This window comes from Phytophthora cinnamomi (genome assembly GCF_018691715.1).
Source record: "Phytophthora cinnamomi strain GKB4 chromosome Unknown Contig102, whole genome shotgun sequence".
Lineage (NCBI taxonomy): Eukaryota > Oomycota > Peronosporomycetes > Peronosporales > Peronosporaceae > Phytophthora > Phytophthora cinnamomi.
Window position 1 is genome coordinate 1,159,514 of NW_027151035.1, and position 18,910 is coordinate 1,178,423.

General features: G+C 53.8%; 2 protein-coding genes across 2 annotated transcripts; both read right to left on the reverse strand.

Annotated features, from left to right (window-relative positions):
• Nucleotides 1-14,642: 14,642 nt before the first annotated feature.
• On the reverse strand, nt 14,643-15,287 carry IUM83_08070 (cystathionine gamma-synthase; the record flags this gene model as incomplete). The annotated part of the gene is made up of 1 exon (XM_067932421.1): nt 14,643-15,287. The coding sequence occupies one exon, from the start codon at nt 15,285-15,287 to the stop codon at nt 14,643-14,645; it is 645 nt and encodes a 214-aa protein (XP_067783014.1).
• Nucleotides 15,288-16,347: 1,060 nt separating this feature from the next.
• On the reverse strand, nt 16,348-16,938 carry IUM83_08071 (uncharacterized protein; the record flags this gene model as incomplete). The annotated part of the gene is made up of 1 exon (XM_067932422.1): nt 16,348-16,938. One exon carries the CDS (start codon nt 16,936-16,938, stop codon nt 16,348-16,350), a length of 591 nt encoding a protein of 196 aa, XP_067783093.1.
• Nucleotides 16,939-18,910: the final 1,972 nt, after the last annotated feature.

Here is an 18,910-nt window from a genome sequence, read left to right on the forward strand (position 1 = left end):
GTTCCGAAAGTGGCTTCCTTGATCGGACACAAGGGACTCGGGAACTCCAAATCTCGCACACCACATCGAGAGCAATTCTGCAGCGACGAAAGCCGTGGGTGTGCTGCACGGGAACTGTAGTGGGTCTAACTTGACTCACTACTTTAGCGTACACGTTGCGCAACGTGTATGAGGAAGCGTAAGTACTTAGTAATTACTTACGGTAATTATATTTGAATACACAAATATAATTTAAATCAGATAAGACTCCAAGTGAGTAAAATGAGAACTGTATTTGTTTGTAAATTGATCTTCCTCCTAAAACTGCTAAAACTGTTTATCATCTATGAAAGGGGTTGGCAGCGGCTGGCTGTCAGAGCCCCGCTAATATGCATGTCTCTGATTGGTAGAAAGATGCTGCTTTCTACCAATAGGATCTTTGGGTAGGTGTGGACCACTCACTGTGGTGGCCCACTTCAATGTATCCATTGGTGTGTCTTACACCAAGGTGAGGAAGTATCTAAAAACTTTTAACAGATAACCTATCTGTTAAATTCACAAGTGGCTTGCAGCCACTTGTACGTGTAACCCCGTTACACCATCCCCCCTTAAGGTTAGACGCGCGGGGTCTCCGCACGTCAATCTTCGGAATTGACCATTCGTCAATTCTCCGCGTTTGGAGAAGAAATCCGCGCTCATTCAACGATGAGCGCGCCTCAGAAGAAGTCTTCTAAGTCGGTGGGGAGTCATCTCTCCATCGACGACTACTTCGAACGCCAGAAGGCGATGTACGGCGACGTCGTCGACTTCGACGACGACGATGAAGATATGGAGGGCGAGGAGGACTCGCCCTCAAAGCGCAAAGACTCAGTGTCGAGCGAATCGCTCAACCCTCACGCCAAGAACATTCGCCCGCGTGAAGGGGACGAATCGGACGCTTCGAGCTCGAAGCGTTCGCGAACTGAGAGCGATACCCCACTCGCTTCCGCTGGGGCTCTCAGTACTCCGCGCGCTGCTGCTGCAGCGCGTGATATCAAAGCTCAAGGCTCCCCGCGCGCTGCGCCTGCAGCGCGCGATCCGTGGATGCCGTCCGCGTCCGAGATTGCGGACCGGTATGGGAACTCGGTACCTCCGAATGAGGTGCCGCTATACGTATGCAGCGCCATCAAAGATGACGCTGTGGCTGCCGAGCTGCACTTTGATGCGGAAACGCATCAAAGGCGCGATTACTACATCGGACTCTTTCATGAGCTCCGATGGTTTCAAAGCAAGAAGACATCTTCTCGCAGCAAAGTGCCCGAATGGCAGGCACTTTGTCAAAGTTGGAACTCCTTTGTTGAAAACTTCAACAAGAGGCCGAGTGCTTACCGTGATCGGGTTAAGCAAGCGCGTGATCGCTTCGAGACATACTCGAAGCGTGGAAAGCTGGAGCAACTTCATGTTGCTGCTGAGGAGGCAAATGTGCCGTGCGCTGTGCCCGAGGGCTTTCAGTGCACGAAGTGCTTCCCAGGCGCGGTCCGCTTGAGCGACCGCGACCTGAACGGGTACACGTCGTTTCGTGTGCCCGAGAGTCTCAAAGAGCTCCGTGCTAAGTTCTTAGCACGTGAGGGTTCGGGCGCTAGCGATGATCGCAGCGCTCGTATTACTTCCGCTGCACCAGCGCGTACTGCTCCTCGTACGCCCTCACCATTTCCGGAACGTCCTCCAACAAGACATTCCGCGGCTCCCATGTATCTCGATGGGGAGGAAATCCTCTCCAACGAATACGAAAACGAGCCCCTTGAGGGTTCGTTTTCGGGATACTATGGTCAACAATCCGCTCAACAATCCAGCGGGTTGAGCCGCGGGCGTCACGGATCGGCGGTGGCGGGGGTGGGAACACGCCCCGGGTATGATCAGCCCCGGGCTGATCAGTATGCGCCTCTCCACGACCGGGTGACCGCCGTGGAGCGTCTGCAGGGCGCTGAGTTCGCCGCCCTGAAACAGGAGCTGGCGAACCAGAAGGCTCAAGTCGCGGCGGTCTCGCAGACCGCCTCGAACATCCAGGTCGAGCTGGGGACCCAGATGAAGGGGTTGCTCCAGAGCGTCCGCGCGCTGGAGGAGAGGCTGCTCGTCGCCGAGGCCAAGTCCTCCGCTTCTGCCTCGGCTCCTGCCGAGGCTTCGGGTCAGCCGAGCTAGATGGCTCGTGCTGCCGGTATGGCTTCAGCCGTCCGACGTAAAAGGTCGGATGGAGGCGCATGCTAGACGGTATGTCTAGCGTGTATGCGTTGCCGTGCCGTGCCAACACAGTGAACGGCCCGATGAAGCGCGGAGCAAGCTTGCTTGCTCCGAAATCCGAAACTGCATGTCTAGGCAGGTTTTGTGTAGCTAACAAAACTAATGAACCAACTTTAAATTCATTTGTGTTGCCTCTGCCCGCATTGTCTGCGTTCAGCTTCTGTTGATCAACAGAAGCTGCTATTGTGTCTTGGACAAACCGAATCACGGCTTGTCTTTTGGTGATGAAACTGATTGCATCCGAGCTGAAGTCATTCAGCTCGCTCTCCGCTAGAGGCCCGGCCTCTGCGTGGTTCTTTGCGGTGTCTGCGCCCTGCGCAGACCCGTGATCGTTGGCCATGTTGTTGGGGGAGTCTGCGCCCTGCGCAGACTCATGTGGTTTGTCCATTGTTGCAGCTGACACTGTGCAAGTGTCAGCGGTTTTCTGCGGCTGCTGTATTGCAGTCGTAGATCCTCCCCCACTTAAAGTGGGAGCCATCACTCCGAGTAAACTCGGTAGACGTGGATGCCGCATGGCATTCACGTAGAACGGTGTATACCCGGCCGAGGCATGCACCGAGTTGTTGATGGCGCACTCCGCCATCGACAAACACTCGCTCCAGTACCGGAACGAGTGGGCGTAGCTCTTCAAAATGTCGACGAGCACGCGATTCCCGCGCTCGGTTTGGCCGTCCGTCTGCGGATGATCCGCAGTCGACATTGAAAGCTGGCTCCCAAGAAGTGTAAACACTTCTTGCCACAGGTGCGCTGTGAAGCGCGGGTCTCTGTCCGACACGATGTCGGACGGCATGCCATGGTGTTTGAACACCATGTCGACGAGCAGACAAGCCGTCTGCTTCGCGGTCACCTCTGCCGGCACCGCAGCAAGATGTACCATCTTGCTGAAGCGGTCTACGAAGACCACAACGCCGGTGTTCCCTCCGCTATCCGGGGGAAGACCAAAGATGAAGTCCAAAGACATGGACTTCCAACACTCCGACGGAGTCGGTAGTGATTGTAAAGGAGCCTGCGCGAATGGCGCAGGCTTTACGCGTTGGCATACCTCGCAAGCACGGATGTACTTGCGCACCCACTTATACTGGTGGTGCCAGTAGAAGTCGCGCGTGAGAAGGACGTATGTCTTCTCACGTCCGAGATGTCCCGCGGTCGGGGCATCATGATACTCGTACATGATCCTGAGTCGCAGGTCATGGTCATTCGGCACGACAACGCGATCAGCGTTGTCGTCGACTGCATTGTAAAGCAGTAGTCCTTCGTGCACACGAAAGCGGTGTGCACGCGCTCGAAGGTGCTTGGGCAGCTTCTGACGGGACTTGTCAGAAGGCGCTGTGCCATAGGCCAGCAAGAGCTTCGCGTCCGCGTCGTGCGCGTACGCGGCCTTCACATCATCCAGCAGAGATGATGTGGGTTTGCTCGATCGCATGGCGTCAATGGCATTGACGTCAACAGCTTCTGCATAGTCCGGCCGACGTGATAACGCGTCGGCCACTACATTCAATCTTCCGGGTTTGTATTCGACCCGGAAGTTATACTCCGCAAAGAATGAGAGCCATCTCACCATTCTTTGTGATATGTGTGGCGACTTCACTGCGGTGCGCAGTGAAGCATGGTCGGTGTAGACCACGAATGGTCTACTTCCAAGCAAATACACTCGGAACTTTGCGAGTGCGTACTTCATGGCAAGGAGTTCCTTGTCATGCACCGGATAGTTGCGCTCAGCTGGCTTCAGCTGACGCGATTGGTAGTAGACGACACGATCACGGCCCTCGTGATCGTGCTGCATCAACGCGCATCCGATTGCGAAATCGGATGCGTCACACACTACGTGAAATGGGCGATCTTGGTCAGCCACTGCCAAGATCGGCGCCTCAGTCAAGCCCCGCTTGACTGCATCGAATGCCTTTTGGCAATCGGTTGTCCAATTCCACACAGCTTCCTTCTTAAGAAGCTGTGACAGCGGGCGGATCTTGCCGGCATAATCCTCCACGTACTTGCACAAGTACGTGGCCAAGCCAAGGAACTGCCTCAGTTCCTTGACACTTGAAGGCGTTGGCCATTCATTGATCACTCTAACCTTTTCCGGGTCAGGGCGAACACCATTCTTCCCTACGAGACACCCGAGGACGGGTATCTCGCTCGCCCCGAAGATGCACTTCTTCAGGTTCGCGTAGAGCTTATGCTTTCGTATAAGCTCAAGTAGCTTCCGGAGATGCACCCTGTGCATCTCTACGTCGGTCTTCCCGTCCACAGCCCGGCTGTGGATGAATACATCATCGAAGTATCTCGGTGCGAAGTCGCGCACCGAGCGCAACAAGTGCGTCACGCACCTGTTGAAGGTCGCAGGGGCGTTCGTGAGTCCCTGCGGCATCACTAGCCACTCCCACAACATGCCGCTTGGCGTGCTCACCGCCGTGAGGGGGATATCGCTCTCACGCATTAGGATCTGGTAGAATCCGTCTCGCAAGTCGAGAGCACTGTAAACGGTGCTCCCGGCCATCGAATCGATGATAACATCTTTTCGCGGTATCGGCGTCTGCGCCGGTACTGTCGCATCGTTCAGCTTGTTATACGCATGAACGATGCGCCATCCGCCCTGTGTTTTTTTTTTTACACAGAACGTCGGAGCACTGTGCGGGGACTTTGATTCCCGCACTTGTCCTGCTTTACGACGACTTTCAAAGAAGTCGTCGATCGCTTTTACTTGCTCTCGCGGCAGTGGCCACTGCCGCGTGACACAGTACTTCGTGCCCGGCACGAGATCAATCTCGTGCTGAATGACCTTATCCTGCGGAAGCTCCGCAGGAATCTCTTCCGGGAGTACGTATTTGTACTCCCTCAACAATTCGTAATAGGGACTCGATTTTAGCGAGTCCCAACCTTGTTCCTCGAAGCGCTCTCGCTTCGTCTTCGCACTGAGAGTGTCTTCGCTCTCAGTGGTACTTCCCATGAAGAGCTACCTCAGCTCTTCGCTCTCGTTCTCCGTTCTTTCGAACAGCGAAAGAACGCAGACCTGCTCGATGCGTCCATCGTGCAAGTCGCGTGTGAAGCGCTTCCAGCTCATGGCTGGAAGCGAAGTCAACTCCGACGCCGTCGTCGGAGGACTAGCGAGTTCCATCTCACGATACTGGAATCCAGTATCGGTGCGCGTCAAGACGCTTAGCGTCTCGACACCCGGCGTCACCGCCGCAGTCTGCCCAGCAGACTGCCCTTGATGCGTCTCGGTCCCGGACCGAGACTTGCGCAGCGTTCTCCGCTTGCGCCGTCTTCTTGTTGTGCGGAGCCCGGCTCCGCACGGTTGTTCTTCTGGTCCAGGCCCGGCCGTGGACAGTTGTTCGCCGGCGGACCCTGTCTGCGGGCGCGCGATATCAAGCCCGGCTTGATCGCATGGCGCTTCGTCGGGCAGCCCGGCTGCACGACAGCATGCAAATTGCGTCAGTGCGGTACGTTTGCAACCGTCTGCACTGTTTGCAGCGTCAACTCCCGGAGTTGACACACCTTCGTCAGCTCGACGCCATTCATTGGCGGAGCTTCTCATTACCGAGGGTGCGTCGACTCCCGGAGTCGACGCGTCGTCGTCGACCTGGCCTCTTCGGGTCAGGGACTGTCCCATGCGTACTTGAACGCGAGTGTTGGTTCCCGGAACCAACACATCGTCATCTTCCGACGTCGGCAGCACCGCCGACGTGGATCCCACTTGTGAGCATCCTCGCGCACCCCTTGGGCACTCCGGGACAGCGGCATTAAGCGCTGTCTCGACTGGTGAGCCGCGCGCACCTGCTGGTGCGTGCGCTGCGGTAACAGGGCCATCGCTCTCTGTTCCGCTGTCGCGGCCGAAGCGCACGAGCGTGCGCTTCTTCCAGTCTATCACCGGATCATGCCGTGTAAGCCACGGCATGCCCATTACCATGTCGAACTTATCGTCCAGGTCCAGGACGATAAAGTGTTCGACAAACACTCGTTGTTTGTACGAGAAGCGCACGTTCACGACGCGCTTCTCGGTCTTTACGATGGCACCTGTTGCCAATCGTACCTCCAGAAGACTTCGAGGTACATTTACCTCCTCGAAGTCAAGTCTCGGCAGGCTTCGTAGTCGAACAAAGTTGTTCAACGCGCCTGAATCTACCAAAGCTCGAAGAGAGTCGCTCGCTCTCTTCGAGTAAACCTCCAAGATGACTAGGTTCGGCCTGTCATCTTGTTTCTTGCAGCGAGAGCTAGTCTCACTGGGGGCTGCAGTCCTCAGTATCGCGTGCCCGATGTCGGCACGCGCGACTGCATTACCAGTAGGGCGCCCCGCGCCTACTGGATGTTCGCGTTTTTTGTTGGTCCGCGGCGATGCCTAGCATCGCCACGACGGCCACCTCCAGGGGGCATGGGAGTTGTGCACTCCCGTGCAAAGTGACCGATCCTTCCGCAGCGGAAGCATCGCACGTTGCCTCCCTGCTGCTGGTAACCAGCAGTTGTTGCGTTCGAGAGGTCCATTGGTTCTGGACCTCCCGTCCTCACTACCGGGCGCGGTTGCGGCCTCGGTACATTTGCATGGAGTTTAGCCTGCCGCAGGCTAAACTCTTCTTGCATGGCAAGGGTGATTGCAGCTTCGAGAGTACTCGGGTACTCTCGGAAGAGATAGGTCTTCACGGGCCCATCTCTAAGTCCCATCAAGAACGTGACGACCTTAGTCGCCTCGTCAATTGGATTGGTCACGATATTTGATACCAAATATCGTGCGCGCTGCGCGTAAGCATGAACGTCATGCTTACCCTGCTGAAGGTCGAGGAACTCCGCCCTCGACCGGAACTCGTTTTGCGGGGGCTCAAACGCTTGTTTGAGCTCCTCTTTGAACACTTCGTACGTGCTGAAGCACGTAGGATCGGAGAGTCGGCGTCCATACGCCCAACTCCTTGCGCGTCCGCCAAGGCAGGACATGGCGAACGCGACCTTCGACAGCGGGTCGACGATGCGTCGAGCCGCTATGGCTGTGTCGAGTTCGACAAGCCATCGGAGGAGAGGCTCGCCCTCTCTTCCCACGTAATTGCTTACGCTCAACTTTAATGGTTGAGCACGCGGTGTCGTCCCTGACGACGCCGTCACTGAGGAAGCAGCGTCACGCTGCTCCTTCATGATGAACCCCAGAGCAACACCATGTTGCTCTGTCGGCGATAGCGTACGCAGCATCGTAGCTATCGCCGCCTCCCCAATGACTGTTGACAGTCGTTGGAGGGCTTCCCACTCGTGGTCAGACAGGTGGGGGCAGTCAGCGCGTGCAACATGCGTTGCAGGCGTATTGGAGCTCTCCATGGGCACCTCCGTGCTCATGTGGTTCTCGGCTCCGCGTTCGTACACCTCGTACGAACGTCAAGCAGTCGGTCGTTGGATGGACTACAAAGTGCTACCAGGTGTAGTGTGTCTAACTTGACTCATTACTTTAGCGTACACGTTGCGCAACGTGTATGAGGAAGCGTAAGTACTTAGTAATTACTTAGGTTAATTATATTTGAATACACAAATATAATTTAAATCAGATAAGACTCCAAGTGAGTAAAATGAGAACTGTATTTGTTTGTAAATTGATCTTCCTCCTAAAACTGCTAAAACTGTTTATCATCTATGAAAGGGGTTGGCAGCGGCTGGCTGTCAGAGCCCCGCTAATATGCATGTCTCTGATTGGTAGAAAGATGCTGCTTTCTACCAATAGGATCTTTGGGTAGGTGTGGACCACTCACTGTGGTGGCCCACTTCAATGTATCCATTGGTGTGACTTACACCAAGGTGAGGAAGTATCTAAAACTTTTAACAGATAACCTATCTGTTAAATTCACAAGTGGCTTGCAGCCACTTGTACGTGTAACCCCGTTACAGGAACAACTCGCAGTAATGGGTCAGCTCGTCTTTGGCGACCAATAGGTAGTTCGTGTCACCATAGCCATTACCAAGAGAGAGAAAGTCTCAATGCAGCACCTCGTTTCGCATCGTCGCCATGTGACTAGGTCCGTATGGCCGGGGGATGATGCGTGGGCCTTTGACGTGCTTGCAAAGCAAGCATCCACGAATAAACGCAGATACTTTCTCAGTGATACGGGCAATCCAGAAGTGACGCTGTAGCAAGGTAACCATCGGCTCCTGGCCTCGATGGCCTTGTGCACCGGTGTGAGCCACCACAAAAATCCGTGTGAGGAGCTCTCTAGCCCTATTCGGGATCCAGGTCCGGTCTTCCACGGTCACGATACCGTCCTCCTCCTTTAGAGTGACTCGCAGACGCGATTTTTCTTGATCAGCTGCATGTTGCGCCTCGCGAATGTCATCCAGAGTGGGAAATACAAACTCGGCATCAGACATTGGGCGAGGGGGGGGAAATTGCTGCCAGTGGAGCAGCGCGTTGATGCGCGTCTGTACAGCAGCCACACGAACCACCTCACGCGTGTGCCAGCGGGATATGATATCTGCCCAAATGTTATCTTCGCCAGCAATGTGCTCGATCGTGTAGTGTAGCCCACAAAGCCGCATAGCCCAGCGTTGGAGACGATCTCTAACGTGCTTCTTGAGAGCATCGTGGGGCGCGAAAATATAGACCAGGTTGGCATGGTCGCAGTACAGTCGGAATCCTCTGGGTCGCAGCAGTAGGTACTCCAGGTCCTGGCACGCCTTCACGATCGGGTAAGCCTCCTTTTCCACAATAGTCCAATTGAGCTCATTGTGTTTGAACATTCCACCTTTGCAGATTATCATCTGATGCTGCTGTTTGGCGACAGGAAGCTCGGGATCCCAGTTGACAACTTGGGTTACAACGATCGAGTATTCGGAGAGACTTGCATCCGTAAAGACTAACAGTTTGGCATCCGGATCAGGCGACGCCATGAGGGCCGAGTCTCGGGCAAGCCAGAGCATCGCCTCGTAGGCAGCTTGTTCAGGCGCTGCCCACACAGTAGCGACGTTTAACACATTTCGACTGCGTCCACCAACGCGCTTCTTCTCTGCCGCTAACTTCTCTTGGAGCGGGGCGATCATGCGTGCATAATCCGGCAGTGAGTCTTGGAGCCAATTGGTGGCGCAAATGAAATACTGCAGGACGGCTATCGTTGCAGGGAGTGGAAGTGTCGATAGCGCATCCACGCGATCGGGGTCATGGCGAATGCCTGCTCCTGAGATTAGCCGTCCGCACCAGAGTACTTCCATCTTGAACAGTGAACACTTCGACACGTTCAGCTTCATTTTGGCCGCAGCCACCAGGGAAAAGAAGTGTCCCAGCACCTCGACGAACTCGCTCACAGTCGGCGCAAAAAGAATAACATCATCGACCCATACTAGGGCTGAGTGAGGTATCAGCGGAGCCAGTAAGCGCTGCATCTCACCTTGGAAGTGCAGAGCTGAGTCGGTTGCCCCTTGTGGGACTCTGCATGGCGTGAACACGCCATCCTCAGTAATGAACGAAAATATCTCCCTGCTCGCTTCGTGCAACGGCAGCTGCCAAAATCCTTGGGTGAAGTCGAATGACCCAAAGACGTTTTTGCCTGCGAAGGCATCGGTCGTGGTCGCATTGGTCGGCATCGATCCGGCGATGGGAATAGTGACTTGGTTCACTGGCCTATAGTCAATGGTCATACGAAACTTGTCTCGAGACCCAGGCTTGCGTACAGGAACTACAGCAGATGCCCACCGGGACGCATTGTTCTTCACGACCAAACCATTAGCAACCAGGCTCCGCACGTACTCACGTACGAAATCAGCCTGGAGCGGTGCGTATTTGCGAGGTGGACTGCGGTACGGGACTGCATCGTCTTGAAGAGTTACTCGCAGCGGTTCAACATGCGCTGGCGGGTCAGGTCCGATGGCTTCACTCCAAATGTCAGGATACTTGGTCAAGACACTTCGAACCGCCTCGACGTGGTTGGCCGGGAGACCCTCCGAGACTGCTTGAAAGACCAGTCGATCAATAACCTCCCTTGGATCGTGCACATCTTGTTCGTTAGGTAGGCCATCACCAACAGGAAACTCGTCCTCCTCTGCACCCAGAAGAGGCTGACCAGCTAGCTGGGCCAGTTGGTGATCGATGTCAATGCCCAATTCCTTTAGGGCATCCCGCCCCAACAGGAATTCTTTGCCTTCACCAGCCAAAATTAGACATGGCACAGAGCGGATTGAGACTGGTCCCGCAATAGTGACCAACTCGAGGTTCAGTAGCACTTCGTGTTCACACACCAGACGTCGTCCATCAGCCATTTCCACGTCGACCCGCGTGCTCAGTGGGGTAGGTGTCAGTGTGGGGAGTACAGCCAATAGCGAATCCACTATACCTTGGGGAATTATGCTCTTGTCAGCCCCAGTGTCCGGGATGTATGGCACCTCCACGATACCGTTGATCCGGACAGAGCCTGCCGGTGACTCATACCTGGCAGCTTTGGATCGGATAGTGTTGGACCGCCTCTCCTTAGCCTCACGGAAGCGCTCCCGTGCGTCGGCTTTCTGGGCCTCGGTAGCGGTGGGGCAATCCTTCAGCCAGTGCGGGCCTTTGCACACGAGACATCCGTCCTGCGGCGGAGGGCGCGAGGGGCGTGGAGCCCGGCCAGGTGCTGGAGGCGGCGAGGCAGCCGGCGACGAGCCTCGGGTCGGCGCTGGCTTGGTGGCTCCAGTTCGTGGTGGCTTCTGTTCTGACTTGGGATCCCCCTTCTTAGCATAATCCTGCGACATGCGATGAAATCGCTGCTGCACTTTCGCGTGTTCCAGTATCAGATCAAAGAGGGCAACATCATCAGATTTGCAGTCTCTCTTCTCTAAATCGATCAATCGAGTGATCTGAGCCTTGAGAACAGGAGGTTGCAGACCGTCGACCAGCAGACGGCAACAAACCTTCAATCGACTTTTGTAGCCAGCATCAGACTCATTCCCAGTGCCAATCAGGCCTTGTAGACCATTGTCTTCCACGATTCCGTTGAAGTCCTCGTAGTATCGGAAAATTCGGGCGTCACAGTCGTCAATAGACAGATCCATCTTCAGCTGTTGACGGAACAGAGACGTGACATCAGGCACAAATTCGTTCTTGAGCGTACAGCAACGTGCTTGCACGGCCTCCATGATGTCAGCGTCGGTGACTGCGGACAGTGGCTTCTTCAGCACGTAGGTAGCCATGTTCCTCAGCGCCTTGGGCCTCACCGAGCTCTTGACGGTGGCCACGACGCTTTCAAACGTCTCATTGGTGACACCACAGCGGTGGCGGATCTTCTCCACGTAGCGCTCCCACTCACGGTGCCACTCAATGAGCGCAGCATGCTCCCAGCTGCGCAGCTCCGGGGCCCGGATCAATTCGAAGATCGGCTGCGGAATCGTCATCTCCACATCACCGTCGGAGTCCACTGCGAAGCCGGGCATAGTTGAAGTCCACATCAATCGCGCTTAAGACGAACCGAGAATGTTCGTACTTAGTCGGCGAAGATCGGTAGTCTTGGGTAACCTTCGGTCGACACGCGCACGGAAGAGACGAAAAAAACGGACAGTGGTGTCCGGGATAAAAAAACTAACGCTTCGAAGAGCGCAAAGCTAGCTTTGTCGCGAATACCCGGGGTCTTGTTCCAAAGAGGAAAGTTGATTAATTAGCAGAGATATTCAGGTAGAGAAAGCAAACTACGACTGACTACAACCCCTTCGCAGGTGTACCCCTAATATGCTTTCGTTCATGCAGCGTGGTGGACGCGTGCCATCCACCACTATAAACTCTTGCCGCGTGCCCTGATCCAGTAAATCTAAGAAAGACCGTCCGTGCTTCCTTCATAGGCAGCGAGGCACACTCAGTGAGCTGCTATTCGACGGATCGGGATGTTGACGCTTCGCAGCAGCCTGAGCTTGATCATAATCCGCCGACACAACGCACGAATACAAATCGGATGGTATGCTAGCAAAACTCAAGGCCGTCGGTCTCAAGGAACCCGAGTACAATATGCTGTACAAGAATTACATCTCTTGGCTCAACCTCCATGTCCCGAGCGAAAAATTTGTGGTCGGGGACAACTTGTTTAAAGAGAGTATGCTCTTGAGGGCGAGAGAGGACCCCGTCTACCGTGTGCATTTGTTCAGGGCGTGGAGAAATCAAGGGTACAATGTCCGTGAGGAGCTTGAAAACACGCTGGGCAATGTCCGCAACACTCTGCTCGAGAAGTACAACGCCTGGCTTGCAAGCACTTCCCACGGAAGGTGAAAACTACTCGTTCGTGAAGTGCTCTCAGACACGCGGCTTATTTTGGGTTTACTGGCAGCACCATAATATAACCCGCTTGAACATCAATAAATGGTTTTGCCAAGAACATGTAATGCTCCCTGCAACGAACTAGTCATGGCTGTTCTCAACAACTTTCGATCATGGATTTTCTGATCGAAGACTGCTTTCTCATGTTTCGCGATAGACACTCTCCGCCAGTGGCTGGCGCGGTAACAGCGCATGTAAAAGGCTCGCTTCTGTTGCCATTTAAGCAGCTCTACATGAGCTGCTTGCTCAGTTTTAGCACGCTCGCGCTTGTTTTCCCTCATTCTTCGGGTGTTCCCAGTATAATGCATCCTCGAAGCCCAAGGTCAATGGAGCGCGTACATATTGCCACATGCTCGAGGTTACTGTACTTTCCTTCTCAATGGTGGAACTCCAAGGCGCAACTTGGCCTTGCCGAATCAATCGCATCGTGTGTACGTTCAAGCCGAACATGGGCACAAGTCGAAGTGAACGAATTTCCAGCACCCGCCGAGCACCAAAGCGTATGTTGTGCGTTCGCAGATGCTACTACCAACGGAGACACTGCAGCTAGTAACGAAGGATAAATCGCTCAGAGGAACCGAGAATGATTTGCACAACATTGTTTTAATGGCAAGCTAGATTTAAACTAACGAGGGTGAAGCTGAACGATCGGCACGCTAAGCTGGACATCGAACTCGAAGAATAGTGGAATTGTCTTAATTGTACGTGCTGCATAATGATGTTTGGTTGAAGTCTCGATCTTGTCATTCTTGTCTTGCAGCAATACCCCAGCACATTTGGTATTCAAGTCTTGAATAGTCATGAATTCATCAACATGGTTTCGAGATGATGCGCGTCGATTCTCAATGAAGTCATTGATTTCAGTCGCCAGCTTCTTGCATGCTTGAGTGGATGTGTGTAGCTTCAGGATGAATTATTTGGCTTATATACCGACGTTCTGAGCACGATCGACGCAGGGACACAAATCCCGATTGAGGATAGAAAAGGTGGCCGCATTCTCCTTTCAACCTAAAAAGACGCCAGAAAAACTGCATGAATGGGTGTCGTATACAGATCTAAAGTTGATGATCGACGACTGACCGACCGTAACAGGAGTTGGATGCAGCCTCTAATGACAATGCTAGCATCATTGTAGAGTACAATTCTGATGAAGTTACTGGCGGTAGTCCAACACTGAAATCCAACTAGCAGCGATATCTACTAAGAGGGAGTTCAGTTTGATTATCTTGAAGGCTGATGTGACTGTTGTTCAGAAGCTGGGGGAGACGCAGTTGAACCTGCAGACTTATCGATGCGTCATGTGCTTCCGCTCAAAGATGTGGCTCTAGGAACACTGAAGTCGTTGTCAGATACGTCCGAAACAATGCGACGATGGATCAAAGCACAAATGTTACGGTGTTTTCTCGAGTTTGTGTGTACATGGCGTGATATCGAAGGGAGAAGTTATGGCGTTCCATACGTGTAGTGTCCGATATCAAGATTATCGTGAAGGCGAAACTGCATGCACTATGTTTTGTGAGATATTCCAAGGCCTCATGAAGAAGGTTTTCGCCGCGAGAACCATGCGTAAGCAGCAGTTATTTGCGCAAAAGAACAGTGATCGGAAGAACTGCGGAGCATTCTGGCTGTGGCATGAAGGAAGCAAGGACTGCTGGATCATCCTATCCTAGCCGATATAACAAAGTAATTCGAATTTGCGAAGTGCAGCTCGAGCGCCGATGTTCTTCCAAAAAGCTCTGCCAAGGTTATTTTGTTAAGCGAGTCTCCGTCTTAAATGCCGTTGTAACGGCATCAGTGTAGCCGGAAATTTTCAGTACTATATAGTAGGAGTATTTATCGTCCCTGGATGGTTTCTTGGCACTCGAATCGCGCGGATGATCATTGAAATTTACTGAGCGGTTTTCGCTTCCTTTAAGTGGTGATCTCAAGGTCTATGACTCGACTCTCGTGGCAGTGTTGGCATGGACGACGGTCCATCAGCTCCTTGGGACTGGGCAGTCAGAACTTGATCTCAACAATAAACCATAATACTGTAGGAAGCAAACAAAAAATGCATACAGGCGGCAATAATAGCTTCAGCTAAAGGCGACTCCGATCACTCGTATTTTCCCATCCGGTCGAGGAAGGAAAAATGTCTATCTATCCGCCGCGACCCTTAAGTCTCGACGTCCATCTTGCTGTTGGCCGCGGTCCTCTTGGCCGCGGCGGCGTTGGTCTTGTCCAGCAGCTCCTGGTTGGCCTGCACCACCGTGTTCTGCAGGTGGGCCTGGATGGCGGCGAACGGGTCGCTCTTGAAGCCCGAGTGGGTCTGCACGGCCTTGAGCTGGCCCAGCTCGCGCACCGCCAGCTTCTGGCGCTGGCGGCCACTCAGCGCCTTCTTCCTCTTGCTGTCCTTGGCCTTCTGCTGCGTCCTGTGCGCGTCGTCGGCCTGGAACAGCGAGCTCTGCAGCTCCTCCAGGTCGGCGAACACGCCGCTCTCGTCCTTGCTCTGCTGTGCCTGCTGCTCCTGCGCCGCCTTGGCCACCAGGCCCATCTTGCGCATGAAGGCGGCGCGGCGCTTCAGACGCTTGCGCTGGCCGCGGCTCAGACTCTGCGCGTCGCCAGCCACGTCGTCGTCGTCACCGTCCTCCTGCTCTTCATTGGCGGCGGCGTCTTCCTCGCCGAAGGTGGCGGCCACGGCGGCGGCGCTCAGCGAGTCCGTGGGCGGCTCCGTCGTCTGCGTCTGCTGCTGGCTGGCCGCGGCCTTGGAGCGCGCTGCCACGCCGTGCGCGCGCGCCTTCTTCCGCTGCTGACGAGCCATAGTGGACGGAAAGAGAGACAGCGCCCGGAGAGAGGAGACGAGGAGATGCAGTGGCTCGAGCAGGTGCAGTGTGTCTTGCGCCTTCCGAACGGCGATTGCCAGTCATATGCAGACGTGTGATTGGTGGAAATTTAAAATGGATACAGTGGAGTATTTATTTTGGGGAAATTCCAAATTACATCCTTTAGTGCACTAGAAGCATATTAGTGCACTAATAGAAACGACCGTAATCACCATAATAGAAGACTGTGGTATATTACTGGTATGAATCGTTTGAAACCGAAATCACTCGCGCAGTATACCGCAAAAGCTAACCCCGGCTTCATACTACGATGCGTATTTCTCGTCTGTTCATTATACTAGCTGAGCAACAAAATTTGACTATCCGTACTCAACTCAAGCATCCATTTGTTACCAAGGCGCGGAGACTACACCATTAGCAGCTACTCAGTCGTAGGCACTAAACCGCTAGCAAGCGCAAGAAAAGCTTCCTCAACCTTTCCTGTACAGCTGAGACAGGTGGAGCAAAACCTTTGTGAGTGGACTATCGATGGGGCGACAGCTTCTCGGTGCTTCAACCAGTCCGCGGTGCCAATCGCCCTTGACCCCGCCGCCCTTATATAAGGCCAAGCGTGCCTTGAGCTGCACCATAGACAGCGGCACTGGCGCCATTAACGGTTCTTGAAGGCTTTATGAAGGGCACGCCGGCGTGAGCGGCTGCACGCCGTCCAACAACAGCTGTCGTCTTCCTGATCACAGGATTGCTGATGGCACAATGCCGCTCTAGCGATAAGGCATGGACAGTCCTTGTATGGCTTGAAGACAGCGACGTTGGTGCGGCGATTTGCTAACGCCGTGAACGAGCACAATGCAAAACGTCCTCGAAAGGCACAAAAGTTCGCCGACTGATATGGTTGCGCACCCGAGCAATCGCTGTTGTCCACGAGTCAATGTGTTACTGAAGCCATTGCACACAGATGAGCAGATAATCATACCTTTATAACAGTGCGGAGCAACGAGAGGGTACCGTAACCCATTAGCGACACCGCACCCACCACAGTCATGTGGAAGCTTGGCTTCGTCTCCTTGCGCCAGACGTTGGCTGAGCCGCGCACTGTCGACGACTTTCCAAGATACGCGCGGCGTCGATCTTCAGCTCGATGAACAGCTTCGCCAAGGTGTAGAACAGCGTGGTCACGCCGTCCTCGTCCACTGCGTTGCGCACGCGCGCAACACACTGCGCAATCCGGTTGCTGAGGAAGGGGTGGCGCTGGAGAAAACGGCGGTACCAATCGCCAGTCAGTATCCTTGTAGGTGTAGCGCGGGTGGGCATGACCCGCCCAGTGGCAACAGCGAGAATAGCTCTCGCCTTTGCAATGATGTCCCGCCGGCCGACAGGCATGCCGCACCGCTGCATGGCAGCGATCCACTCAGCCAAATCGCGCTCCAGCTCCGCTGGCATATCAGGCTTTGGGCCTGGCCGCGATGGTACAGTGCTGCCACCGTCAGCAGCCCTCTTGACGAGCCGGAAGAGTGTGCGCAAAGGCACCAGTGATGTCTTCACCACCGCAGCCTTCTTCTCCCCGGCGGCAACACGTGCCAGCGCCAGATCCACGTCTTCTTGGTTGTAGCTCTCCTTCGCCTCCCCCATCTTGGCGCTCGTGAAGTGTGTGGCGTGTGGGCACTGAATCCAAATGTACTCAATGTTTTAATTAGACCTCTTAAAATTCCATTACAGCCCTCAAAAGCGTGCCAGCAACTGATCCAAAAAGAGAGTAGCCAATAGGCAACGAGATTGACGAAATAGGGATATGTCATTGGCAAAAAGTATAAGTCGTGCCACGAATTGGCAACGTGCCAGGTTTGGCATTTTACCTTACCTTGTGATAACACTCGTAAGTGTTATCACACGGATGGACAGTAATTCGATTTTAACTACTACTCCGCTGATACCTATATTAAAATGATGTAATAACTAGTAATTTGGGCCGAGGTACCATCTGATACTACTGTAGTAACTAGTACTAGTAACTCAGATCGACCCCGTGTATCACTATAAACTACTATCGCGCACTTGAAGAAATTCAGAGGCGTGTGGCAATCCCCCGCTTCCACAAAGCAGAAATTCTGGTTCGCCCCCCCCCCCCCCCCACGCAAGCTCATGTGGATCACTGCTTGGTTGGAGACGGATAGGGCGACGAGTGGGGTGTCTGCGTCCGGGCAGCGTTTGCAAGAGCTGAATCCGTACACGAGCAAGCCCGTCGTCGTGCTGGCGATGCCAGTCTTGCAGATCCAGACTTCTCAGCCCTCATTCTGCAAGTTTCCAGCAACACCAGAACCGCCAGAAACGACCAAGAACTCTCTCGACCTGCCACCCTTCATCCCCATGAAGTGCGCTAATCCCGACTGTTCGTTCGCCGAGTTGCCGACGACCGATCCGTGTGTCGTCTGCAAGAGTGGCGTTCATCACCAGTACAGTAAGCCGACAGCGTTCTGCAAAAGTGGCAGAGTACTCAGCGGACTGGATCACCATGACACTGCAGCAATCAGCGGAGGAGGGGGTGAGCAAGAACGAGTTTACTCCTTTGCTGATGGTTCGTCGAAATGGAGTAGTTTGCTGACGTGTAGAGGCCCTCTGCGAGTATATGGACATTCTTCGTTGGTTCGCGATGTCGGTCGCGTGAAGTTTCCATCTATCGCGGCCTTAGCACGCGTTTGGCTAGGGTGCAGTCCTTCCAACGCGTTCCAAGAGCGTGTCTTCTCTACAGGGGGATTTGCGAAGAGCAGCCTTCGGACGAGAACTGACAACGAACACGCGGAAATGCAGATTCTTCTCAAGCATAATCGAGCGGAAATCCGTCGTATGGAGCTTGACAGCAATGGATACAAAGGCCTGACAATGCAGGAGGTCGACCACTGAAGCTACTAGGAATTACTGGAAATTACTACATTAATATTACTACAATAACGGAGATCCCCTGAAATGATAGTAATATTACTACAGTAATTCGGTAACCACAGCTGCCCTATTAATACAGTAGTTTCGGGAAAATTCGTGTTACAGTTCTGTCAATCCCTGCATGTATAACAAGCACACAGACCGAATGCACACCAATATTACTTCTACAATCCCTTCGGTAAGATGGCTCGCAGCCTTCGTGAGATAAGGTACCGTTCTAAGAACTACACAACAGAAAGCTAACAAAGCGCTTGCCAACGGTTCACCGACGCTTTTGCCAGCGACAACGGTGAATACGTATCCATGGCAGGAGAGGGAAGGCCGCGGTTGCAGGGTGCTCCTTCAGCGCCCTACTACTCCGTCTCACAGAGGTTCTGTCTTCTTTATGGTACAGTTTTGGTAGTATGTAAGCAACATGTACCTTGTTACAATATCATACAAAGTATCGCTGCTATATACTCGTAGCAACGTGACGAGCCAGCACATCAATGCCATCGCACTGGTATACATTCGGATGTACTGTAAGCTTCCCTCTGGTCTTGGCTGGCTGGCAAGGGCGGACAGTAGTTTAACGCGACTTATAAGTGCGCTCTCCCGTTAAATACACATTACGGACGTCTTTTGGAATCAGTTCAAAATTACGGACGTAATTTTGAATTTCCCC